At 44.0% G+C, this 27577-nt stretch overlaps 1 protein-coding gene across 1 annotated transcript in view; it reads right to left on the bottom strand.

Annotated features, from left to right (window-relative positions):
- LOC122792239 (discoidin, CUB and LCCL domain-containing protein 1-like) overlaps positions 1-27577 on the bottom strand; it is a 1730428-nt gene that overhangs the window by 681350 nt on the left and 1021501 nt on the right. The window contains exon 6 of the mRNA XM_044059988.1: positions 17211-17344. Within this exon, the coding sequence (XP_043915923.1) occupies positions 17211-17344 (134 nt within the window). The remainder of the gene's footprint in view (positions 1-17210; positions 17345-27577) is intronic.

The raw sequence follows: 27577 nt of genomic DNA, 5'->3' as shown, positions 1-27577 counted from the left end.
CCTTAGGACAGTACTGGTGACCACAGCCTCAGAAGAAGTATCAACAGAGTCATATGTACACTGCAAACAATGAAGTGACCTGTACAACAGAAGAAACTAAGTTATTTAAAGAAGATTTTTCTACACAAGATGAACTGTAGATAAAATATTCTTCATACTTTCACAATTTGTCAGAGCAAACTTTAACATATGAGCCTGACAATTTAGCATTCTGAAAATCAAAGTTGCAGAAGTACACATTGTTCCCATACGTATCAGTAATTTCCCCATCCTTATTAGAAAAAGTAAGACTGGAATTAACTAAGTGCTTGGCAGAAGTGGAGTGAACTAAGGCTGTAGCTGATGGGTCAGGTTTGAGGAAAGTGTATAAAAATTTAAAAGACTGAAGAACTTTATACATCCTATCTGCCTTTTTGGGGACAGCTGGCTGACTATCAGAAAAATTGCAGGCAGTAAGGCAAACAGCCTCTAAATCAGTCAGAACAGGAAAAAATGGGTGTATGTTCTGGAAAATCCTTCTGTAACAACTCAGGTTATTTTTCAAGGGACTGAGAAACCTTAGTGTTCTCCCACTGAAAACACTGGGACATTCTAGCAATAATAAAAACTAATAATAAACAAACCAAGCAGATGAAGGTGGTCTTAAATCAAAAACTAAATTCAGCAAAAAACAGATAAGGCAGCCAAGCACAGCTAAAAGCATCTACTTATTAAAAGATAAGCGCTTTCGTACAGGCATACAACTAAAAAAAAGTCATTTAAATAATATAATCAATCAATGAATAATTAAAACAATAATTAAAACATCAGCTTCAATGAGTTAGAGCCTGAGCCTTCAAAATAGGCTTTAAAGGTACACAACCATTTAGAGCTGTTGCTCTATGCGCTAGTAACCTAATAATTCATTTGGTCTCAGCTAATTCCAATTTATTATTAAAACTTCCCCCTCTTTTATCTATATTAATCAAATGTAAAGCAGAAAAAATCAAATCAAACATTTAGACATACCCCAGGGAGGGGCGGTCTTGGAGCCAAGGACGGAAACGAAAGACATGTCACCAGCTCGAGGAAAGAAAGTTTTTATGAAGCAGTCAGATGGAATGAAGCATTAGTGGTAAATTTATCATCAATGACAGTTATAGAACTGTAGCTTGTATAAAAAGATTTATAAAGTCTAGGAAATCAAACATAATTAAGTCATTCTGAAACCACACAAAAGACCAGTGAAAACAGCTCTACTTTCCAAAATAAGAACTTAATAAAAACCTTTTAGTTGTCTCTCCTCTCCTCTGGAGAGGAGAGACAACTAAAAGGTTTTTATTAAATTCTTATTTTGGAAAGTAGAGCTGTTTTCACTGGTCTTTTGTGTGGTTTCAGAATAATTTGCTTTTGGATAGTGGTTATTTTATAATTAAGTCATTGTTTGTTAGTTACATTAGACCCAAACTTGAGTATGGAATAAAAATATGGAAACCCTATAGGAAAACAAGCATGAATAAACTGGAAAGAGTACAGCGGAAATATACTAAGGGCATCCATGGATGTAAAAATCTAAGTTATTATGAAAGACTAAAATATCTGAACTTGTACAGCGTCTCTTACAGACATTTAAGAGGAGATCTTATTCAGGTATATAAGGCATTTTGGGACAACTACCTCTGGGAATGTTTGGGGTTATCAAAAAGTACTAGAGAATCGTCAGATAACCTATGTAGAAGATTCTATAGGAGTGAGAAGTGTACTAATTGGTTCTCTGACAGAGTAGCTGATGCTTGGGACAGGCTACCAAATTACATTAAAGTAAGTACTAGTTTAGATATTTTTAAGAACAGCCTGGATATTTATTATGGGAACAGGTGTTTTGGCATATTGGCAAGCTAGAAGGGCTTTAATCCCCGTGCTTGAAACATTTGTATGTATGTATGTAACAGTGAAACCTTCACCATTTCCTCTACCAGGAGTGACTTTCCTTTGTCCACTGAGGGAAATTCAACAGCCACAGAGGACATGGCTAACCCCCGGTCCATTGTGGCTGTAGATGCTACACAAAAGGGACCTGAGGTAAAAGATAAGTGGTATAAGGTACAACAAATGGCTAGCACAGTGGAAAGCACTCTGCACGTACGAGCATGCAAGGTTGAACCAAATCCTGAAATGAACACGAATAGCCAGCATGTGGGAAAAAGGCACAAAATGCTAGAAAAATGTTTGGATTAAGCCAAAAGGCTAAATCCTTTTATTGTTAATGGACAATAAAAGGATTTAGCCTTTTGGCTTAATTCAAATGTTTTTCTAGTATTTTGTGCCTTTTTCCCACATGCTGGCTATTCGTGTACAACAAATGGCCACAGCAGAGTCAACCATATATGGCTGAAGCAAATTACTAGCCTGCTCTGTTGGCAAAGGCCATTTGCTTATTTTTTTCTTTCTGTGGCTGGGGGAAGGACCTACCATGGGATTGGCAAGCTGTTCCATAGTCAATCCAAAAATGGCACCTCTTTCCTGTGGAAGACTAGCAGCAAATGCTGGTAAAACTATCAGTCCACAAAAGTTACTTTTCTGACAGAAAAGAACATAGTAAAAAGCACTTTAAAACAGTATGGCAGCCACACAACTGGAAAGTAAACACAATTTCTTGACAGAAAATATGTTAAAACACAACACTCTTAGCTTTAAAATAACTTTCCTGAAGATAAAGTAATAAAACTATAATAAATTTAAGAAAATGGAAGTTTGTTCCCCAAAGAGAACTTACCTGACCAACAAAGGAAAGCAGAAGCCGATAGCCAATTTTCAAAAACATCAGAGGAGTGTACTCTTTGGTGGCAGTACAGCTCTGAAGGGCTTCACACCCATACTTGCCTTTTAGTCAGCTCAAGGTGCTTTGGCAGTCTGGTCACATAGAAGGCACCCTGAAGCTTTAGAAGCTGGCTGGTTGTTATATCCTTGGAAGGAAATAACCCATATATCCAAGGCTACTGCAGCAGGGATCAACATGAAGAAAGTACAGTTTTGTACCTACCATAAATGTAGATGTCCGATAGGTATGCATCTGCAGTCATAACATATGGGTTGTCCTGCCTCAGGCAGCCCTTCGGTCGGCCGGATTCCAAAGTCTGGGTCTGGCCATGGCTGATGTCGCACTTCACCCGACGTCATAGCTCCTGGGGTATAAAGGCATCAGCCGACGCTATTTTCCTCAGTGTTTCTTGCCCCAGATGCCAGGTGCCCTCTAGGAGGGCTAAATTTGTATAAAAGTAGAAAATTCCAAACAGTAGAAATCAAAAAGTATATATACATATATACATACAAACAAATACACCATAATAGATTCCCCCAGCTAGCTAAGAGAGGGGTAAGTACCCTAGGAATACCACAGAGGGGAAGGAGGGTGGGTAATCCTGACTGCAGATGCATACCTATCGGACATCTACATTTATGGTAGGTACAAAACTGTACTATGTCCTTCAAGGATGCATCTGCAGTCATAACATATGGGTAGAATACCATAGCCAAACTGGGGAGGAGGCACTAAGATAATGATGGTGTAGTTAAGATCCCTTGTAAAACTGCAGTTGCAAAACCTGCTCGGGATCTGGAGTATAAAGGAAGATTGTAATGCTTGGCAAATGTATGCATGGAGCTCCAAGTAGCAGCTTCTAAAATGTCTTTGGTAGCCACTCCTCGTAGGAAAGCTGTAGTGGTGGCTGTAGCTCTTGTGGAGTGAGGCCTGATATTTTCAGGAGTTGTCTTTCCATGAAATGAGTAGCAGAATCGAATGCAATTTCCTATCCATTTTGATATTGTCTGTTTTGAAATTGCTTTTCCTTGCACTCCTGTTGCATATGCTACCAGAAGCTGGTCAGTTTTTCTGCTGGCCTTAGTTCTGTCCAGATAGTAGCACAGTTGTCTGTGCACATCCAAGGTGTGTAGTAGTTTTTCCCCCCTGTTCTGTGGGTTAGGGAAGAATGTAGGTAAATGAATAGCTTGGTTCAAGGATACCCTGGATACCACCTTTGGCATAAAAGTAGGATTGGTTCTCAGAGACGCTCTATCCTGGTGAAAGATAAGGAAAGGCTGCACTGCCATTAATGCCTGTAACTCGGATACCCTTCTTGCTGAAGTGATTGCTAGCAGGAAGGCAGTTTTCCAAGATAAGAACTGTAAGTCTGCTGTTGCTGCTGGTTCAAAAGGGGAAGTGTTAATTTTTCTAGCACAAAATTGAGATCCCATGCAGGCAGAGGTGGTTTCCTTGGAGGTTTTACATTTTTGATTCCTCTCAAAAATTGTCTGAGGAGAGGATGAGAGAAGACAGGAGGATCCATGTTGTACTCTGCTGAAATTGCTGATGCATGAATCTTAATGGAAGAATAGGACAGGCCATTGTGGAACAGTTCTGCTAAGTATTCTAGGATGTGTGCTAGGTTTGCCAGTGTGACATTTGTTCCCTTTGCTGCACTCCAAATGAGGAATCTCTTCCATTTGGCTGAATATGTTTTCCTTGTGGAGGGTCTGCGAGCCTCCAGGATAATGTCCTTAACCCTCTGAGATAAAACAGGTTGGGTTTGTTTTATGCAATTTTCCAAGCAGTTAGCTGCAGGGTTTTTAAGTTTGGATGCAGGGTCTTGTAGTTGTTCTGCATTAGAAGTAAAGGACATAGAGGTAGAGGCCATGAATTCGTCTGAGACATGCTTCTCAGTAGCGGGCACCAATGCTGCCTTGGCCAGTCTGGAGCTATCAGAATTACCTTTGGCTGTTCCTCTCTGATCTTCAGTAGAACTTTGTACATCAATGGGAGAGGTGGAAAGGCATATACTGTCAGGGCCTTCCAGCTGAAAGGGAGTCCACCCTCCAGGCTTGTGGGTGGTACACTCTTGAGCAGAATTTCTTCAGTTGGTGGTTGAGTGGGGAGGCGAACAGGTCTATCTCTGGCATTCCTCATTTCTTTGTTATGGTTTTGAAGATATCTGGATGCAGCATCCATTCGTGAGCATCCGTGGTAGTTCTGCTTAAGCTGTCTGCTAGTGAATTCTCTTTTCCTGGTACGAATCTGGCCTGCAGTTGGATGTTGAGATTCAGGCCTAAGTTCCACAGGTCCATTGCCATCCGGCATAGAGGGTATGAATGTGTGCCTCCCTGTTTGTTGATGTACCACATGACTGTGGTATTGTCCGTCCTTATCAGCAGGTGTCCTTGCTGGAGGAATGGTTTGAATGCCTCGATTGCATGCTTCACTGCCAGCATCTCCTTTAGATTTATGTGTAGATTCAGCTGGTCTTGGGACCATAGGCCTTGGATACACTTGTCTTCCGTGTGTGCCCCCCAGCCTAGGTCTGAGGCGTCCGTGGTGATGGTCTGCCTTGGATGTGGTTTGTGGAAAGGCAGTCCTCTGTTGATCTGGCAGGCCTGAGCCCACCACAGGAATTCTTTTTTCAGGCATGGAATGATTGGTATCCGGGCTTCTAGACTGTGTCTGTGTTGAGACCATACATTCCTTAGGTACCATTGTAATTTTCTCATATGCAGCCTGGCATGTGGGATCAAGATTATGCAGGATGCCATGTAACCCAGGGCCTGCAGGACTTTCCTTGCAGTAAGCTGAGTTTGTCTTGTTAATGCCATGAAGTAGACTGGGAGTTGCTTTTGTTTTTCTTCTGTGAGAAAAGCCATCTGAGTTATTGTGTCCAGTTCTGCACCCAAAAAAGTTATCCTTTGGGATGGCACTAGCCTTGACTTTTGTATGTTGACTGTGTATCCCAAGGCTTGCAGCAGTTGTATGACATAGGCCAAATCCTTTATTATTTTTGTCTTGTTGTCCGCTTGTATTAGGCAGTCGTCCAGGTATGGGTAGATTTGAATTCCCTGAAGCCTGCAATGTGCAATTACTGATGCCAGGCATTTCGTGAATACTCTGGGCGCAGTAGATAAGCCAAAGGGCAATGCTGAGAATTGATAATGCTCTGATCCTGCAAGAAATCTGAGGTGTCTTCTGCAATCTGGTCGTATAGGGACGTGCAGGTATGCCTCCTTGAGATCTAGAGTCACCAGCCAAGACTCCTTGCCCAACATGGGAAGAAGTTGCTGTAGGGTCAGCATCTTGAATTTTGGAACAATGAGATATATGTTCAGTGCAGACAAGTCGAGAATAGGCCTCCATTGATTTTCTTTTCTTGGTACAAGGAATAGTCTGGAGTAAAATCCTTGGCCTTGTTCCATAGATGGTACCTTTTCTATTGCTCTCATCTTTAGTAAGCTGATTATTTGTTTTAGAGCCTCTGATTTCTGGCTTGGTGGAAGGTTTGGCATTCCTCTCTTTTTTGGTAGAGTGTGGAAGTGAAACCTGTAGCCTTTGTCTATTGTTTGCAAAGTCCATTTGTCTCCTGTAATGCAATGCCAGTTTTTTGAGAATAAAGCTAGCTTTCCACCCAAGGGTGCTTCCAGTTGTTCCCTGGTAGGCGGAATCAGAGCCAAGTCATTGTGTCTGTCCTGTGGAAGTGGTTGCAGTCGCAGCTGTGGCGGCACGTCTCTGGTTGGCAGGTTGCCACTGACGACCCATGTAGGCACCCCTTGATTGACCTCTGCCTCTTGGGTGTCTATTTCTGCCTCTCTGTGCTCTGGAGGTGTCTGGAAAGGACCAATTCTTTGAAGGCCAATTTCTGCTGAACCTCGGAGGTTGGACCTGCAGAAAATCCTTGACTGTTTGGACAGATTTTGCTTTTTCTTCCACTTTCTTTAGAACCTCCTGTGCAGGGGAGCCAAATAAACTTTGTTTCTCCATAGGGGCATCTAGGAGTTTAGACTTAACATGGTCTGGCAAGGACTGTTCCTTTAGCCAGGCATGTCTTCGAATCACTGCTCCAGTCATAGCTGATCTAAATGAAGCCTCCAGTGCATCATAGCCACATTTTAAGAAATGATTACTGACCTGCTGAGAGTTGTGTACCAAATCCTGAAGGGACTTACGGTCTAAAGGTTCAGGAGAGGACAGCTTTTTATTCAGCTGATCTAACAAAAATTCCTGGTACTGTATCATGTGAAATTGACAGTTTAAAGCCCTGGCAGAAAGAGTAGCAGATGTATAAACCTTTTTACCCCATCTCTCTAATGCTCTAGATTCTCTTTCAGAGGGTATGGGGTTTTTGGCAGAGGCAGCTGCAACACCTTTAGGGCCCTGAGAAATGGTTTCTGGGTCTGCAGCATGGGCCTTATACAAGTGGAAGTGAGAATCCGGGACCCTGTAGTATCTGTCAGGTTTGGCAGGGGCCGGGGGAAGAGAATCAGGGGCAGTACTGGCATCATTGTATGCATCATCAACAACTGATAGTACAGGTGGTATGGCTAAAGGCCTATGCTGTGGTAAGTGTAAAAAAGTCCTTAGCCTTTTCCTAGAATCAGAAAAATCCTGACCCTGCCATTGGAAGTGTTCCCTCATTGAGTGTAGAGTTTCCCCAAATGAAAATTCTTCTGGAGGGGAGGCAGAAGGAATGGAGTCTTCTGCATCAGAATCCTCATAAGGTGAGTAAGGTCCTTCATGATGGTCAGATAAATCTGAACCATCCGAGGAATAGTCAGAGGAGAGAGGTTCAGGGGGTTCAGTTCTAGGCCTCTTTTCAGGAGAGGGTTGTGAGGCCCTGTCTGGGTGAGGTTGGGATCCCCTGATCAGAGAAATAAGGTCCTCAGCAAGGCTGAGAATCTAAGAACTTGAGGTAGGTCTGTGAGAGGGAGCTTTTGTAGGCAAGGCCTTGGAAAGTTTAGCTGCTTTAGCCCTGGAGAAGGCCTTGATAGACATAGAAGCAGGGGGTCTAGCTGCCCCACGTGCAGGAGTAGAGATGTCCAACGGGATGGTGTCGGACAAATCTTGTGTGCCTGCTTCTTCAGTAGGAGTTTCTGTAGCCGACTCAGCCGGGGCGTGTGTGGCCTCGGTTGTCGGAGGCATGCTTTCGGCCGAAGGGAGAACCGAGGTCTCGGTTTCAGCCGAAACTGAGACACTCGCGGTAGGCCTAACCGTGGTTTCAGCCGAAACCGTGGGCCGCGAGTGTCGGTCCTCTTCCTTGCGTTTTTTAGCTAAATGTGTAGTCGGAGTCTCCGATGGCATTTTATATGCAAAAGCAGAGCCAAAAAACTCTTCAGCAAACTCCGACCGACGTCTAAGTGTCCGTCGGTTGAAGGAAGCACAGGCTAAACAAGCTGATACGTCGTGGTGTGGGCCTAAGCAAGGAAGGCAGTAAGAGTGGAAATCCTTATGAGGTATTTGTTTCACACAATTGCGAACAGCTTCTGCTTCGGGCACCGCGCGGCAAGAAAGACCGAGGAAAATGGCGTTGGCTGATGCCTTTATACCCCAGGAGCTATGATGTCGGGTGAAGTGCGACATCAGCCGAGGCCAGACCCAGACTTTGGAATCCGGCCGACCGAAGGGCTGCCTGAGGCAGGACAACCCATATGTTATGACTGCAGATGCATCCTTGAAGGACATCATCTGGACTGCCTACTACATAGTTATCGATGAGGGGAAAATGGAGATCAAAGATCCCCAAATTTTATCATTGGTAGTACCAAAAACAGAATGTAAACTTTTTAACAAAGCAGCTAACACACAATTATGACAGAAATGTCAAGAACTCATCATTGCTAGAGGAAAGAGAAAGGGTTAGAGTGATGCTCAGTCAGATCTTAGGCCAAGTCACACATTTAAGCAACCATGTTAGCTCACCTCCAAAGTAGAATGTCTTATCTGTTTCAACTGGATATGTAACCAGATACATTTCTCTAGAATTCCAGGAAATGTGCTCATGCCTAAGAGATGCATGGTTGACTTTATTAAGGATCAGCCAGAGAATGTAGTGTAAGTACCAGTGAATGAGTCTTCAGCTACCTTGGAACCTTCAGAACAGGATCTGGTACAAGATCCTTCAAGAAGTCAGCTAATAAAACAGCATCATCTGCCTCCTGTAAAGCCACTAATGACAGTAGAGTAGAACTGAAAAGCAGCAGTTACTGCTGTACTTCCTACGGTAGACTCGTCAAAAAACAATACTATATCATGACTATAAAGTTCATTCTTTTGGGATGTCTGAGATATATTAGCCTTGTGACTCACTACTTATAGCACAGTTATATATTTATGAAACTCTGATGAAATGCACATACTATAAAAACAGAGAGGTATCTATGATAAAATGAGGACTAAACATACTTTGTGTGAGAGGTAGTATATCTAAGAGTTGGAAAAAAATACATGATAAACCATGTGTCTAGGTGGAGCTTACACTTGTGTCTAAAGGTTCAGTGAAGAAATGCCTCTATGTCTTGTGTTCCATAAGGCCTGTATGCAGGAGCTTGATGTATTATCAATACCCCTGACCTTACAAATCCAAAAATGCTGACTGTGCCAAGGTACACTTCAAGGTATTTTGCAAATATCTTCACAGCCTTACTGACCTAAACTTTGCCCTTATTGTCCCACATTTCATTTTATAGGCTATCACTGTTGACAGTTATGATTATCATGAAACCATGATGAGGGTGGGAGGTGGCCATAGTGGTTAAGGTGTTCACCTTATAGGCACAAGGTGCAGGGTTTAATTCTCACTTGGGGAAATTGGCTGGATTTGGAATGGCAGACAAGGACAGTTAGCCTGGTGCTAATTTAGGACATCAATAGGACTTGCTGGTGGGACAGATTTGTGTCCTAGAGACTCCTCCATCTGTGGAATAGACTCCCTTTCCAAGTCAAGCAGAGTACCTCTTTACCCCTTTTTAAGCGCAACCTGGATAACTGGATGGGAAACAGAAAATACACCACTGGGATTCCACCCCATCCCTGCTGGACAGGGGGCATCTGGTGCTGACTTGTCTAAACATGGGCTAAAGTCTTGGCTAGGCTTATAAGGGCCTCAGGGCCAATAGCCTAGTAACTTCCTATGAACCAGTCATGCACAATGTGCATCACAGGATCATAGGAAGTTACTAGGCTAATAGCCCTAGGGCCCTTACAAGCCTTGCCAAGTTCTTACTCATATTTCCATGATTAGCACCTATTGTCCCTGTCCAAGAGGGATGCAGGTTGAATGCCAGTAGTGAATTTACAGTCACCCATCTAATCAGCCAAACTGCGTTTGAAGAGGTCCAATGAGGTGCTCTGTTTGACATGAAGTGGGAGTCTGTTCCAAAGGTGTGGTAACCTCTGGGAGACAAATCTGTCTCTCCACAGGTTTTATTAATGTCACATACCAGTTTAAGGTCTTTAGAGCAAGTAACTCATGTACCATTTGACTTTCGGATATGAAGCATTTCCAATAATGCAGGGAAAGAGATTGCCTTATATGCAAGATAGAGAACACCTCTGAGTAGTCCATATGAAACAGAATACAGTGATGGTGAGTTCAGATAATCTCCACAGGAAAGATGGTGAAGACCTTGAATTTTCCTTGTGAGGAACCTTTGTGGTTTCTCAAATTGCTGCAGGTTCTTAGAAAGGTGTATACCAAAAGGACCATTATACTCAATTGTTGGCCTGATGAGGAAAGAGTACAGGGAGTTTCTTTTTTTGGAGGCAATGTCCTTACTTATGAGATGAGTAATACAGAATGCCCTTCTTACCACTGTGGAGACTTGGCGGTCAAAGGTAAGATTGCTGTCAACCTGTGTGCCCAGGTCTTTCACCACTGAGTGCATACTTAGGTGTTGCTGTTGATGTGATAGTTAGTAGTAACATCGCTTTTACTGAAAGGAATGATAATACATTTTTTGCACTGAGTTTAAGGCCATGACTTTGACACCAATCATTTGTTTGTGTAAGACCCTCTTGTAGGATGTTGACATCATATGGAGGATTCTATGACCGCTCCCAGTTTGCAGTCATCAGCAAACTTTGTCAGCCACAGACCTTTAGATTTTGCATGTAATTCGGAGAAATAGATTCCAAACAGTAGAGGTCTCAGGACTAATCCCTGTAGAACACCACTGGTTACACATCTGCTGTTGGAGGTGGATTCCCCTATTTTGACTATATGAGTTCTATCTAAGGGAGGTTATCAGTAGCTTCATACCACCGCCCTCCTCACAGGATGCCAACAACTATGCTGAACAGTATGCCAGTGCAGGATTCAAGCACCTGTACAACTGCATGAACTCATCCATATCCAACAGAACTAAAACCTGCTCCTCAAGGAAAAGCAAACCTGTCTGGTGGACATTCTCTATCAACAGGCTTTACAGCAAAAGGAAGAAACTGTTGTCCAAGGGTAAAAAAGAACAAATTCCAAATTGGGAAAGCTCCCTCCTTAGCCTCAACAAGCAAAATAGATCACTAGTGAAAACCTCAAAAGCCAATTATGAATTGAAACTAGCCTCCGAAACTAAGGGAAACCACAAAGCCTTCTTCAGTTACGTCAGGAACCTCCATGGCAAAGCTCAGGTTTGTTCCAAATTAGTACTTAATGGTACCACTTACACTGATCCTGTTGACTTAGTCAAAGTGCTAGCAGATAGGTTCAGCGCAAACTTTACCCCCCATCTCCCCCAAAGGCCCATTTGACATCCCCGATACTTGTCCCACACCTCACATCTCCGTAGATGAAGTGTTAAAGGCCATATCCAAGGCAAAGAACAGCTTCCATGGAACCTGACAGTATCCCAGGCTGTATTCTGCACCATCTCCAGCAAAAACTAGCTTAGTCATTTAGTACTCTATTCAACCACAGCCTAAGTACAGCCTTCATTCCAGCAGAATGGAAAACTGTCATTGTCATCCCCTTGCACAAAGGTGGTGCCACTACTGACCCTGGAGACTATTGCCCCATTAGCTTGACAAGTCTGATCTGTAAAGCCATGGAGTATATTGTTATGTATCTCATAAACAAGGACATAGCCAATCTCGAAGCACTTGACCCCACCCATTTTGGATTTGTCAAGGGCAGATGTTGCCTGTTGAACCTGGTTGACTTCTTTGAGACTGTCACCAAGGCCCTGGATGAGGGAAAGTCAATACATACAGATTACCTTGACTTGGCCAAGGCCTTCGACACAATCTCACACTCGGGCATCATCGAAAAGCTAACACAACTTGGTGTAAATCTCTATCTCATCAGGTGGGTGGCCAACTGACCCACAAGGTCAAAATAGGTGCTTCCATCTCCGACAGCAAACCTGTCACTTGTGTTGCTCCCCAGGGATCTGTCCTGGGATCCCTACTGTTTGGCATCTACTTCTCAGATGTCCAGGCAAAGACATTAGGCCTGTGGCTGACCAAGTTTGCGGATGACTGCAAGTTGGATGCTGTCATTGACTCCCAAAATAATGTTAACATACTGCAAAAAGGTCTCACAGCAACAAATGACTAAAGCCAAAGTCATGGCCTTAAGTTAAATGCAAAAAAATGTATTATCATACCATTCAACAAAAACATTGCCTCTACTGATTACCACTATCAACAGCAACCCCCAAAGCACACAACCTGAGGTGAGAGTCCTGGGTACTCAGTTTGACAGCAGTATCACATATGACCATCATGTAGCGGCAGTGGTCAGAAAATCCTTTTACCTGATTCATCTCATAAGTACAGGAATTGCATCCAGAAAAAATAAGGTTATTATATCTCTGTAATCCTCCCTCATTAGGCCAATAACTGGGTATAACGCCCCATTTGGTATGTACCTCTCCAAACACCTGCACCAACTGGAAAGACCACAGAAATACCTCACAAAGAGAATCCATGGCTTCCAACACCTGTCCTATGTGGACAGGCTCAAATCACTATCACTCTACTTGGTATTGTACAGATTGCTCAGAGGTGATCCGTGTCTCGCCTACAAGGCAATATCGGACCCTGCCATACTAGAGATGCTCCATATTCACAAGTCTAACCCCCTGCGCATTACCCGCTTGAAAGGCCTAAATCTAATATGCAACATCAACAAAACTTGCTCAAAAGAAAGGTTTGTCTCCCAGAGGCTGCCCCATCTTGGGACTAGACTTCCCCTACATGTCAAACAAAGCACCTCAGTGACCCTCTTCAAGCGTAACCTTGATGAGAGGGTGGGAAAAAACAAATTTGTCCCACGGGTTCCATCTGCATCCCTTATTGATGGGGCAACAGATGCTGACGGAGGTATTTTTTTGGGGGGATAAACTCTGGCTAGGCTTGTAAGGGCCCCAGGGCCATTAGCCTAGTAACCTCTTATGATCCTATCAGTGAGCCATGTTAGTGACCCATCTAACGGTATAAGGGTTGATGCCTAGTTGGGTGAGTTTGTCAATGATGTCTGAGTGGGGGGATAGTGTCAAATGCCTTAGCTAAGTCCAGGTAAGCTGTATGTACAGACTTCCCCTCATCCAGGGCCTTGGTGACTTGTCTCAAAGTCGTCCACCAGGTTTAACAGGCATGATCTCCCTATGACAAATCCAAACTGAGTAGGGTCAAGTGTTTGGATATTACCTACATCTTTGCTGACAAGGTCCATGATGACTCACTCCATGGCCTTGCAGATAAGGCTAGTCAGGCTAACAAGTCTGTAATTTCAGGGGTCAGTGGAAGTGCCCCCTTCATGAAAGGGAATAATGGTGGCCGTTTTCCATTCAGCAGGTACAAAGCTGATGCTTAGACTATGATTGACAAGAGTACCCGATGGTGTTGTTAATTCATGTTGGAGCCCATGTAGGACGCAGCCTGGGATGTTATCAGGTTCCATAAATGCTGCATTTTTGGCCTTAGAGAGGGCATTTATGACCTGATCTTTAGAGATACAAGATAGGGGACAGCTGGTAGGGATGTCATGGGGAACGTGTGGCAGTGACATGGGTGCAAAGTTTTCAAAGAACCTGTCAGCCAACAGATTAGCTATGTCTACAGGCTCAGTATATGTGGTATCTTTAACAACCAGTTTTGCACAAATCTGGGCCTTTCCTTTGAGTTTACGGATGCAACTATAGAATGCCCTGTGGTTGTTCTTTGTTGAGGAAGCTAACTTGGACTCATACTTTGCTTTGCAGGACTCACAAGAAATCTTATTTGCTTGTTTAATCTGAGAAGGGAGTGTTTCCCATTTAGGAGGGCTCACTCCCTCTTACTCTTAGACAGCAATTTCTTCCTCCTATTGTAAAGCCTGTTAATGGCAGTTGTCCACCATGCAGGTTTGCTTGTCCTTTAGGAGCTTGTTTTGGTCCTATCAGGTACAGCCAAGTCAATGCAGCTATACAGGTGTTCATACAAAGCACTGGTGTTGAGCTCAGCATAGATGTCAGTTCCATCTGAGGGAGGAGATGCTGTGAAGCTATTTATACCATCCCGTAAGAGGTTACAATCTGCTATGGAGAAGTTTTTTTTAGTTTAGTTTCTGCCGGGGGGGGGGGGGGTTAGGTGCGATACTTACTCCAAATGAGACTGATACGTGGTCAGATCTTATCAGGAAGGACCTCACAGTGGGGGTGCTACAATGGTCCCCCATACTGGTGAACGCACCAGATCCAGGATGTTGGTACCCCTTGTGGGGGTGTCAACCAGCTGATCCAGGACATTGGAGTGAACAAAGTCAAGGAACCATTTGGCAAATGTGTTTGAGCATGATTAATTTACTCAGTCAATGGTTGAGTAGTTAAGGTCACCCAAAACCATGGTGTTTGCATATATCTTGAAAGACTCAAGTAGATCCAAATAGGCAGAGTGGTTGTCCTGATTCATGAAGGGAGTCCCATAGCTGGCAATGACTTGAAAAGGTGTCCTACCAACAGATAATTGCACCTGAATTGAATCAAGGAAGTCATACTGTTTAATCAATCTGGAGGTGTATTTATCTTTAATGACTATTGATACACAACCTCCTTTAGTTTTCACACCTTCACTTTGAGGTCTGAACGTGTAGAAGGAGGTGTAACCAGGTATAGCTGGGGTGCTCTCCACAGCCTTAAACCAGGTCTCTGACTGCACAAATGTCTGCGTTTTCCAAGGTGAGGACAGCTTCCAGTGAGTGCAGTTTCATGTTGAGACTCCTAGCATTTAGCAGCATAACCTTGAGGTTGTTTTTAGATGAAGTTTTTACTTTGGGAATTTTGCTTGAGACACTGCCTGAAAAAGGCACTATGGGGGTGGCAAGAGCCTTAGCCAGTAGCTAAAAACCCAGGGTTGACAGATGAAGACCATCTCTGGCATAGCATAGAGGTCTGTCGATCATGTCGTCCCAGGCTGACAGATAGTGGATCCCCTCTGAATGACACCAGAAGCTAAGCCAATTAAGTCAATCATTTTCTGTTTATACTGAGTCATCATCCTAGGTGAAGGTAAAATGCTGCTTAAGGCTAGGGACACACCTGCCTGAGACACATAGTCTGAAAGCTCAGTCATGTCTCTCTTCATATAATCCAGAGAGGTACATCTCAATTCGATCACATGAATATGGACTATGGCAGAGTCATAACATTATCTGCTGTTGAGTGACTTGAGTGTATGTGTGATATGGAGTATCCTGGCACCTGACAGACAGCTGCCCATGACCTTTTCCTTATCCAGCCTGGTGAGAGGGACATCAGTGTATCTCATGATGGAATCACCTATGACTAATATGTTTAATTTTATGTTTTGCTGACTAATATGTTTAATTTTGTGTTTTGCCTTAAGGGTTTGACCGGTGAGACAGTTGTGTTTGTTATTTTGTGTAATGTGTTCTGAAGAGGAAGTATTATGTATACTGTGTTTGTGTTTGTGTTTTGGAGGTCTCTGGTGTTTAGGTATGCTTCTGGTAAGGACCTCTGCATATGTAGGTATGTGTGATGTGGGTTTGGGTGGAGTAGGAGGTGAGGTGTGCATGTCCGCAACCCGCTCATTGTCATATGCATTGACTGCTGTGTGAGAGAGCATGGATTCAAGGTTCTTCATATAGTTGCACCTCTCACACGTTGTGTTTGTGTGGACCAGGAGTCAAGGGTTGTTGGTGAACATGAGACAGTTACTACAGTGCCTCAGGATACCCATGTCGACCAAGCTTCTGGAGAAACTGTGGGAAATTGTCTGTCCATAGTGACAACTTATCTAACAGTTTACCTATTTATTTCCTTCCAGTGTAGACTCCCCCACGTGACAGCACAAGAAAGCAGTGGATTAATCCATTTCAGTTCTTTTTCTGGGCATATACAAGAATCAAATACAAATCACGCTGTGCACAGACACAAGCAACTGCTTTTACAATTCATCACTATCTGCACCATATCCTTCTTATGCTATAAAGATCACAGTGGGTTAACACATGCCCAAACATGTTCAGGCTCGTCCATGAGGAACAATACAACATGCAGATTTTGTCATGAACCCTCCAATGAGATATTCATGCAGCGTTTTACAATATTTGTATGCAGGACATGATGCTGTTGTGCACAGGTGGTAATGGTGCCACATCAGGAGCAGTTCCAAGATGCATACATATCAATTCCGGGAGACACATTCGAAAATGCACTCAAAATGGTGACACTTCTGTGGCAGGGCATGCTGTTGTATCACTTACACATGACGCTATCAAACACAGAGATAAAATCATCTTCTTTCGGCTTTTCCCGGTTAGGGGTCGCCACAGCAGATCACCGTTCTGCTAATGATTGGCAGTGTTTGTACGGTGCCGAGCTGCCAGCCCAACCCCCAACCTTCACAGAAGGCACACCCACATGCACCTACCTGCATGTCTTTAAGGTTTAAGCAGATGCAGGGAGTACATGAAGACTCCACACAGAAGGAACTCCAGCCAATAACTGAACCAAAGAACCTCTTGCTGTGAGGCGACAATGCTAACTGCTGTACCACCGTGGCATTGCAGAGATAAAATCATCAATGCCAGAAATTATACTACCAATTAAACTGTCAAGTGTGACATTTATTATTATGTCTCATACTCTGACATGTTACTGGAGCTGAAACACAGACTGAAAAGGCAACTTGTTAGCAGATTATGGTTTACAGTCACTTCTTCTACTCTTACTCTGTAGCTTTGTAGAACTACAATTACAATACTTACTAAATAAAGCTAAATCCAGTGCCAACAAGTGAACAATAACCTTGTTGTGTAGCAGCAGCAGAACTGGAATGCAGTCTGAAAGACATCAACAATGCATTAACTGGTGAAGCAACTACAAGACTTGACTAGACCATGTGTGTACGTATACATTTGTGAGTGTGTGTTAAAACATAAGATATTGAAATATGCACTGTGTGACTGCTAAACACTTACGTTTTTGACCAGATTCCATTTGCAAAGGCAGATTCATATAGGGTAATGCCCTTTTTCTGAACAACACTGATCTGACCACCAGCTTCATCTGATATAACTCCAGCATGAATAGCTGCTTTGCATAGTACAGATGTCTGTAAAAGTAGGAAAGGAAATATTATTTTGGTTTTCCTTTTTATTTTCAATTTAAAAATATGTTTACTACAAGTCTAGTTATACACAGAGATGTAATTGGTATGACAGCAAACTTTATATTATGTGGAATGTAAAAAAAAAATCAAAGCCAGACTACAGAAGAATTATCTTTATTGTTTAGAACTTTTGTATACAATAAAATAAAGTACATTTCTTCAGAATACAAAATACTAGCTGGAAAACTACCAATGCACATAACTTGATTCATACCACATGTTCAACATAAGACAGTCATAACACTGTGATTAAAAATATATTCTCCTAAAAGATTTATTAATACATTCCATGTTAAATACAATAGAAGAATGGTGAGGATGCAAGGAGTAGAGGTGGCGAAGGTGGATGAGTTTAAATACTTGGGGGTCAATAGTTCAGAGTAACGGTGAGTGTGGAAAAGAGGTGAAGAAGAGAGTACAGGCAGGATGGAGTGGGTGGAGAAGACTGTCAGGAGTGATTTGTGACAGACGAGTACCTGTAAGAGTGAAAGGGAAGGTCTACAAGAGGGTAGTGAGACCAGCTATGTTATATGGGTTGGAGACAGTGGCATTGACAAAAAGGCAGGAGTTTGAGCTCGATGTAGCAGAGTTAAAGATGCTAAGATTTGCACTGGGAGTGACGAAGGTGGACAGGATTAGGAATAAGTACATTAGAGGGTCAGCCCAGGTTGGAAGGTTTAGAGACAAAGCCAGAGAGGCAAGATTACGTTGGCTTGGAGATGTGCTGAGGAGGGATGCTGATTATATTGGGAAAAATATGCTAAGGATGAAGCTACCAGGTAACAGGAAAAGAGGAAGGCCTAAGATAAGGTTTATGGATGTGGTGAGAGAGGACATGCAGGTGGTTGGTGTGACAGAGAAAGATGCAGAGGACAGGAAGAAATGGAAACAGGTGATCCGCTGTGGCGACCCCTAACGGGAACAGCCGAAAGAAGATGATGATGATGATGATGTTAAATACAATTATGATAAATGTTCTGATAAATTACACCAATATGTAATAAGGGTTCTATTTAAAAAAATCACTAAAATTGTCTAAGTTTGATATACTTTTTATAGTTTATACTGTGTTTTGTCAGCATTCAGTTTTAGTTGCCACAACAGTCCTTTCCTTGCCAAGATTATATCCAAACCATCTCTTCTGTCAAAAATTACTACATATATGAACAGTACAGGGGCGTGCCCAAGATGTGCTCTAGATAAAGTACAGTTGTGTACCTACCATAAATGTAGATGTTCGAGTGTATTCACTGTTGCAGTCATTACACTTGGGGCTATCCTGATGGCAGGCTACCCGCAGTTGGCCTGAATTCCAAAGTCCTGGTCTGGCGTTGGTTACTGTCACCTCTTCCCTGACGTCAGTGCGCCAGGGGTATAAAAGATGCAGCCGACACCATTTTTTTCAGTTTTTCTTGCCCCAGATGTCAGGTGCCCCCAAATGGGTAGGCTGTAAATATTATGATAATAAAAAAGCATGTACATAACCCTTCATCTACAAGCAAATACACCACATAGGTTGTATAGAATAGAGTGGTACAGATAAGTCCCAGCAAAGAAGAAAGGGGGATGGTGGGAGGGTAACCTGGACTGCAACAGTGAATACACTCGAACATCTACATTTATGGTAGGTACACAACTGTACTATGTTCATCGTGTTTCACTGTTGCAGTCATTACACTTGGGTAGAATCCCAAAGCTTTGGTTGGGTGGCTGGGCCTAAACAGAGTTTGGAGTAGCTATGAGGCCCTGCAGAACTGCAGTGGCAAAGCCTGCTGTGAATTTAGAGTAGAGAGGTAAATGGTAGTGCTTTGTAAAAGTGTGCACTGAAGTCCATGTTGCAGCCTCCAAAATGTCCTTGGTTGGTACTCCTCTGAGGAAGGCTGCTGAATTGGCTGCTGCTCTGGTAGAATGTGGCCTAATGCCCTTGGGCACTGATTTGCCATGTTGTGAATAGCAGAAATTAATGCAGTGGCCTATCCATTTTGAAATAGTCTGCTTTGAAATGGCTTTTCCTTGCAAACCTGCAGCATATGCCACTAAAAGTTGCTCAGTCTTTCTGAAGGCGTTAGTCTTGTCCATGTAAAAGCGTAGCTATCTGTGTAAGTGCAAAGAATGCAGAAGTCTCTCCCCCTTATTCTGTGGGTTTGGATAAAAGGTAGGCAAATGTATGGTTTGGTTAAGAGCTACGCTGGACATTACCTTAGGCATAAATGTCGGGTTTGTCCTTGGAGAAACCCTGTCCTGATGGAAAATAATAAAGGGTTCCACAGCCATTAGTGCCTGTAACTCAAGCCTCTTCTTGCTGAAGTTATTGCTAGGAGAAGAGCGGTTTTCCATGACAAGTATTTTATCTCTGCTGTATTGGCTGGCTCAAAAGGGGGCAGTGTTTTTCCAAGACAAAATTGAGGTCCCATGCAGGTATAGGAGCTCTCCTTGGAGGTCTTATGTTTTTGGCCCCTCTGAGAAACTTTCTTAGCAGTGGATGAGAAAAAATAGGTGGGTCCGTACTGTAATGAGCTGAAATGGCAGAGGCATGGATCTTAACTGATGAGAAGGATAGGCCTTTGTCCAGCATCTCAGTTAGGTATTGTAAAATCTGAGGAATATTTGGTACAAGCGAGTCAATTCCCTGCACTTGGTTCCAAGCACAGAATCTCTTCCATTTTTCTGCATAAGATTTTCTGGTGCTTGGCCTCCTGGCCTCCAAAATAACATCCATAACTGCTTTAGAGAGAGGTGTGTTCTGAAGTATTACATTATCCGCCATGCAGCCAGATTTAGGGTTCTGAGTTGGCTGTGCAGGATCTGATTGTTCTGTTGGGTCAGCAAATGAGGTATTAGAGGTAATGTCCAGGCTGGGCCTTGAGACAAGCTCTTTAGGATTGGGTACCAATGCTGGCGTGGCCAGTCTGGGGCAATCAGTATCATTTTTGGCTTCTCTTGTCTGACCCTTAGGAGTACCTTGGAGAGGAGAGGCAGAGGAGGGAAGGCATATACTGTAAGGGCTTTCCAGCTGAATGAAAGGGCGTCCACTTTCCATGCTTGTTTGTGATAAGTCCGAGTGCAGAATCTCTGTAGCTGGCAGTTGAGAGGGGAGGCTTATAGATCTATGTCTGGGCATACCAACTTCCCTGTTATCATGTTGAAGATTTGTGGATCTAGTTTCCACTCGTGAGGATCCATGAGGTTTCTGCTTAGTTCGTCTGCCAAAGTATTTGTCTTTCCTGGCAGGAATTGTGCTTGCAGATGTACTTGATAAGTCAATGCTGTGTTCCACAAAGTCATGGCTTGTCTGCAGAGGGGGTAGGAATGTGTGCCCCCTTGCTTATGTACCACATGACTGTAGTATTGTCCGTCTTTATCAGTAGTTGTCCTGGATGAAGTAGGTCCTTGAAGGCTGTCAAGGCATTTTATACAGCTAGCATCTCTTTTTGCTTGATATGAAGATGCATTTGGTTTGTGGGCCATGTTACCTGAATACATTTTCCTGCCATGTGAGCCCCAGGCATAATTTGATGCATCTGTTGTTAGTGTCTGCCTGGCAATGGGTAAGGTGAATGGCTGTCCCTTGTTGTGGTGACAGGCCTGTGCCCACCATTGAAATTCCTGTTGCATGTTTCCAGGCTGTGGCAATGTTGAGTCCAAACACTTTTTAGATACCATTGTAGTTTCCTCATATGCAGTCTTGCATATGGAATTAGTAGAATGCAGGATGCCATGTAGCCCAGAGCCTGCAGAATTTTTCTTGCAGATAACTGGGTCTTTGTTTCCATGTCTATGAAGTAATAAGTCAGGTGCCTTTGTTTGCCTGGCGTGAGATAAGCCATCTGGGCAGTTGTATTTAAGCTTGAACCCAAGAATATTCTCTCTTGAGAGGGTACTAGTTTTGATTTCTTTTCGTTTACTGTGTACCCTAGGCAAATTAGTAATCTTTTTGCAAATGCCAGATGCTGTAGTAGAATATCTTTGTCCTTTGCTTGAATAAGGCAGTCGTCCAAGTAGGGATATATCTGAATTCCTCTTTGTCTGCAAAATGCAATTACTGGTGTCAGGCATTTTGTGAAGACCCTGGGCGCAGTAGATAAGCCAAAGGGCAGTGCAGAGAATTGGTAGTGCATTGAGCCAGCTATGAATCTGAGGTATCTTCTGCAAGATTGTCTGATTTGGACATGCAGGTATGCCTCTTTGAAGTCCAAAGTTACAAGCCAAGCCTTCTTGTCCAGCATGGGCAGAAGCTGCTGAAGAGTCAACATTTTGAATTTTGGGATGTCCAGAAAAGTAATTAGAATAGACAGGTCCAGAATTGGTCTCCAGGCTTTGTCCTTTCTTGGTACTAAGAAACGTCTTGAGTAAAATCCTTGTCCCTGCTCTTGTTGTGGCACTGGCTGAATAGCCCCCATGTCCATGAGGGATAAAACATGTTTTTGTGACTCTTGCCATTGATTGCGGGGCAGGTCTGGCATACCTTTTGCCTTTGGAAGGGTGTGAAAGTGGAACCTGTAGCCCTGAGAGACTATATTTAAGATCTATTTGTCCTGGGTGATCTTGTACCAGTTTTGTGAAAAAAGTGCTAGCTTTCCCCCTAAGGGAGCTACCAAAAAATAAGTGCTTGGCATTGGCAGAGGGAAGTCATTGGGACTGTTTTCTTATAAGGATGTGATTTGTCTTCTCCGCTCTTGGAGGTAGAAGCACCCCATTGTTTGGGCCTGTATGAGCCCTGGGGCTGTTGCCTGTCTCTAGGGTGTCTGAATCTGCCTCTTTGTGGTCTCTCTGATACTGGAAAGGACCAATTCTTAGAGGGCCAGTTCCTGCTAAATCTGGGTGGCTGTACCTGTAAGAAATCCTTTACTGTCTGCATAGATTTTGCCTTATCCTCCATTTTCTTCAACACCTCTTCTGCCTTAACACCAAACAAAGTATCATGCTGTAATGGAGCATCCAATCATTTTGCTTTAACATGATCAGGCAGAGTCTGTTCCTTTAACCAAGCATGCCTTCTAATAACAGAACCTGTAACAGCGGCCCTACACAAGGCCTCCAGTGAATCATAGCCACATTGCAAAGTACGTTTTCCCACTTGTTCAGCTGCATGCAATAAATCCTGCAAATCTTTGTTCTCAGAACATTTAGAATTTGTCGACATTTTTTGTTTTAACAAAGACATTAAGTATTGCTGATATTTGAGCATATGAAATTGACAATTTAAAGCCCTTACAGCCAAGGTAGCAGAAGTGTAAACTTTTTCCCCCATTTGTCCAAAGCCCTAGAATCTCTGTCTGAGGGGACAGGGTTTTTAGCAGCAGCAGCCTTGACCCCTTTGGGACCCTGTGAGATAGTTTCTGGGTCAGCAGCAGGGTTTTTGTAAAGAAATTTATGGGAGTCTGGAACCCTGTAGTTATCTGTCCGGCTTAACAGGGGCAGGAGGTAAAGAGTCTGGAGACAGCCGGACACTGAAAAAACATCATCGACTATGTCTAGAACAGGGGGGAATTGCAAGAGGTCTGTGCTGAGGAAGTAAAAGAAAGTCTCCAAGTCTTTCCTTAGAATCGGAATAATCCTGGCTCTCCCAGTGGAAATGCTCCCTCATGGTATGTAGGGTTTCCCCAAATGAATAGTCCTCAGGAGGAGAAGCTGAAGGAATAGAATCTTCAACATCAGAATCTTCATAAGGAGGAACAGAATATCCCTGATCAGAAGAGGAATCAGAGGAAATGGAAACCTGATCAGAGGAATCATACTCAGTGTCTTGCCTAGGCCTCTTATCAGGAGGGGGATGGGAACCCCTGATCAAAGTAATTAGGTCTTCGGCTATTTTGAGCATCTGTTTCTTAGGCATAGAAGTCTGTCCTGGAGAATGCTGTACTTGTTTCCTTGTCTTTAAAACTGTTTTAGACTTTGTCTTGGATGCTGAAATAGGCTTTATATAAAGTTGTGTAGGTCTGAAGACACCCTCAGAAGCCGATGCCTGCTCAGCGGCTCCGGACCAATCTGAGGGATTAATTTCCAAAGGGCCAATACCTTGAGTATCCAGAGGCCTAGCTGTCTCCACGTGGGAGTCAGAGGCAGCCTGTGGCTCTGAGGTAGCAGGAGTCAGGGGCTGCAAAAGTGCCTCACTGAGCACCGGCGAACCGGTGTCTGGCCTAGAAGAGACTTCGTCGTCGGTTTTAGACCTAGGATGCTTGTCCTTGTCTTTATCCTTGCGTTTTTTATGAATTCCGGTCGTCGGTTGTTCCGACAGCATTATATAGTTAAACCTTCTGCCAAAATAATGAAAAGCAAAATCGTACCGACACTTAATAGTGCGTTGGTTAAATCTAGCACAAAACCGACAACTAGCAATGTCATGGTCAGGGCCTAGGTAAGGAATACAATAAGAGTGAAAATCCTTATGAGGTATTTGCTTCCCACAAGAAATGCAATTGTTAACTTTTTCTGACATCGGTCTGGAGCAAGAAAAATTTTCCCCAACTTAGCTTTATTGAAGACTTCGGATCTGAAATTCGATTTCGAAAATCTCAGGAGTCGGCCGACCGGCACTTGCGAACTGCTTTGCTTCAGGCACCGCGCGGCAAGAAAGACTGAAGAAAATGACGTCGGCTGCATCTTTTATACTCCTGGAGCACTGACATCAGGGAAGAGGCGACAGCAACCGACGCCAGACCAGGACTTTGGAAATCAGGCCGACTGCGGGTAGCCTGCCAGCAGGAATAATGACTGCAACAGTGAAACACGATGAACATCAGCAGATGTTAAGTTGTCTATCTCGCCTTCGTTCTTGCTGGTTGGGTTCGGAGCCGATCCTCTGCTCCGACACGGCCATCTTCTATAGCTCAAGAGCTATTTACTGGCTCGAGGCAACCCCTTATCCCAGAATGCCCAGCGTCAGCTACCCAGATCTCGTTTGCCGCTTCAGCTGCCAGGTTGCTTCCTTACTGGCTCAGGCTTGTACAATCTTTTTGATATTATACATGGTTACTTTTTTCTTGAAAGTTTGTCAAGTAATTGTCTTTTAGTATATAGATAATATTCCTTTAACCCTTTTTCACATTTCTGTGTATTTTAGCTTTGTTGGCTGTCGCTCCATAACTCTTAGGCCTTCTATTCCCTTGATCTCATTTAAATTAGTGAGCCCCGCCCATAGGATAGCCGTTTAAGTTAGAGGCTTTCCTTCTATTCTTAACTGTAAAAAAAAAAAAAAAAAAAAAACTATTTGTTCTTGTTTTTATAGTTTCATTATTTGTTGTGTGTTGTTACTACAATGTCTAAAGATACTAAGGTATCTGGCTTCAAAAAGTGTGACATGCTGTCAGAAAATGTCTCTGACAGATGGGCACACTAGTTGTGTTTATTGTTTGGGTGCTGTTCACCTGCAGGACTCCTGTTCTCTATGTCATGCTTTTAGTCTAAGGGCCCTGCAGGAGCACAAAAACAAATTAATCCTTCGGGGATTATTGAAGCCTCAGGATTCTACGGCTAAAAGTTCTCAGCCAGGGAAATCCCTTAAGTCTATCAAGCCATCGGCTCCACCTTCGGAGCAGACTCCTTTACCTGACCAACCAAGTATGTCGGTACCGGCTGGCACCGACAAGACAACTCCTCTGTCGGATCCATCTGTTATTTTGGAGCCATAAGAGACTGAGGTCGCCATCCTTGGAGTCCATCCACTCGGCACCACAGTCACCTTTATTACAGAGTGAACATAGCAATCATTCTTCCCACTCCTCTCGATCCTCTAGATTATCGGATCATGATGTAGAGAGAGTAGTAAGTAGGTTGTTTAATTCACAGGCACTGGCAAAAATTCTGTCCAGCCCACCTCAACAGGTATCAGCTCCAACCGCCGTTTTTTCTATTCCTCCTCTGACTACTTTTAGCTCGGAGGCGGAGACAATGGACCCGCAGGCAGTAGAACTGTCGGCTCCAATCATCATTTCTCTTTTGGTTCTGATGTCGGCTCTGATTACCTCGATTGTACCTTCTATTGAGGGATCTGGGTGCCGAGGCTCTCTCGTCAGCTCCAAGGGGGGGGGGGGAGTGGCATTGGACCCTTGTCCGACCCAATTCTCCCCCTCGGAGCTTCAGCGCAGGTGAGCTTGGCTCCAACATCGGCCTCGGAGCAGTCACCCTCAACACAGAGAAAGACTCCTGTTTCTTCGGAGCCAGAGCTTTCTCTATCTAGAGGTTGGGATGCCTTCGAGGTCATGTGGAGTGTGCTGTCCCCTGAGACAGCTCTACTGCCAGCTCCATCGGCTCCTCCCCCCGTGGTGTCTGTGCCAACCTCTACGCCTCCTCCAGACCCCAAGCATAGGGAACCTATGCCCCAGGACACCCCATTGGGTGATCCATCTTCTTTCGAAGCCTCCCCTGATCACACGGAGGAGCCTCCCCAGAAGAAGAAGTGTAAGAGGAAGCACATAGACTCCCCTGAGTCTGTCACTTCAGATACAGACATGGATGAATCGGAAGGGTCCCCAAGGTCTCCCTTTGAAGATGTTTCCTTTTCAGACATCCTTGAAATGCTTAAGCAGAGGGGGGACTGGACTTCCCTAGCCTCTACTGAGGACGTGTCTGTACACCTGGACGCATTCGGTTCCCGACCTGCCACCTCCTGAGTATCTCCTCCTTTTGATCCACTCATGTCTGTAGTGGCTCGAAAGGCTTGATCAGCTCCAGATTCTGTGGAATCTACTCCGAGGAGACCAAATAAATTCATTACAGCCCCCCAGGACAAGCAATTCCTCTCAAAAGGTGTGCCCGTTGATGCCATGGTAGTAGCAGCAGCCACCAAGAAAGAGTTAGCAGAGACCTCTTCATCTGTTCATCCTCCGACAAAGAGTCTCGGACGATGGACAGATATGGAAAGCGAATGTTTGCTTCAGCGACCTTTTCAGTGAGGTCCCTGAATTATCTATGCCATTTTACACGTCTTCAAAAGGATCTCCTGAAAGAGCTTGGAGATACCCTTTAAGATCCTACAGCTGAGGGAGCACCAGCCAAAGTAGCTTCTCAGCTTGCGACTCTTAATTCCATAGTTAACTCCTCCATGAGGCTGATTTCCTATGCAGCCGATGGAGCGAGCAGAGCCGCAGGGACAGGTGTGGCTCTCAGGAGACATGCTTGGATGCGGCTGTGTCAGTTTGTGGAACCCTTTCGAGCGTCCTTCACCAATACTCCCTTTGATGGCTCTTTTCTCTTTGGGCCATAGGTGAAAGACACGTTGACCAGGTGTGAGCAAGAAGGCAAGACTCTCTCTGCCATGGGAGTCCATTTTTCCACTCCTTCCAGACCTTATCCCAAGGGTCAAAAGAGCAGAAAGATGTGGTTTCGAAAATCCCAGGGACCCTTGCCTGACGCACATGGTGATTTTTCCGCCAGGGCAGAGGGGGAAACAACAATAACAGACGCCACCCTTGTGGCAGAGGGGGACCACAAAACCAGGGGGACAGAGAAACTTTCTCTGCCAAACCCTTCCAACACCCCTGAAGGGTTGCCTGACTGCTCACCTCTGGAGGCAGTCGGGGGAAGACTTTCACTGTACCCAAAAGTCTGGCAAAATATAACAAGAGACAAATGGGTACTATCCATCATATCTGGAGGTTACAAAATTCCCTTCCATCAATCCCCCATAGAATCAAAAAAGCCCATCCCAGATGTCCCACCCAATCTAAGGGATCAAGCAGTCACAAAAGTTTCAAGATTGCTAGAAAAAAGAGCCATTCAAGAAGTCCCCGCAGACCAACTAGGATCCAGAACTTACTCAAGATTCTTTTTAGTACCAAAAAGGACAGGGGACTGGAGACCAATACTGGATCTCAGCAGATTGAACAAATCTGTACAAAAAGAAAAGTTCCAGATGGTGACACTGCAGTCCATTTTCTGGGTCAAGACAATTGGATGTGCTCCATAGATCTTCAGGACGCGTACCACCATATCAAGATGGACAGACGCTCCAGGAGATTTCTTCGCTTCCGGGTAGGGGTCAGTCATTGCCAGTTCAGAGCTCTGCCCTTTGGTCTCACCTCAGCCCCCAGGGTGTTCACCAAGTGTATGGCAGTAGTCACGGCTCACCTGAAGTGTCAAGGATTCCAGGTGTTTCCTATCTAGATGACTAGCTCCTGACTGCTACCACCAGGCATCAACTCTTAGAGGCACGGGATTATACAATCACATCATGCA

The sequence above is a fragment of the Protopterus annectens genome, chromosome 1.part2 (genome assembly GCF_019279795.1).
Source record: "Protopterus annectens isolate FY-2018-M chromosome 1.part2, PAN1.0, whole genome shotgun sequence".
Taxonomy (NCBI): domain Eukaryota; kingdom Metazoa; phylum Chordata; order Ceratodontiformes; family Protopteridae; genus Protopterus; species Protopterus annectens.
Note: the sequence above shows the minus strand (reverse complement) of the source record. Positions and strands in the feature narration are given on the sequence as shown.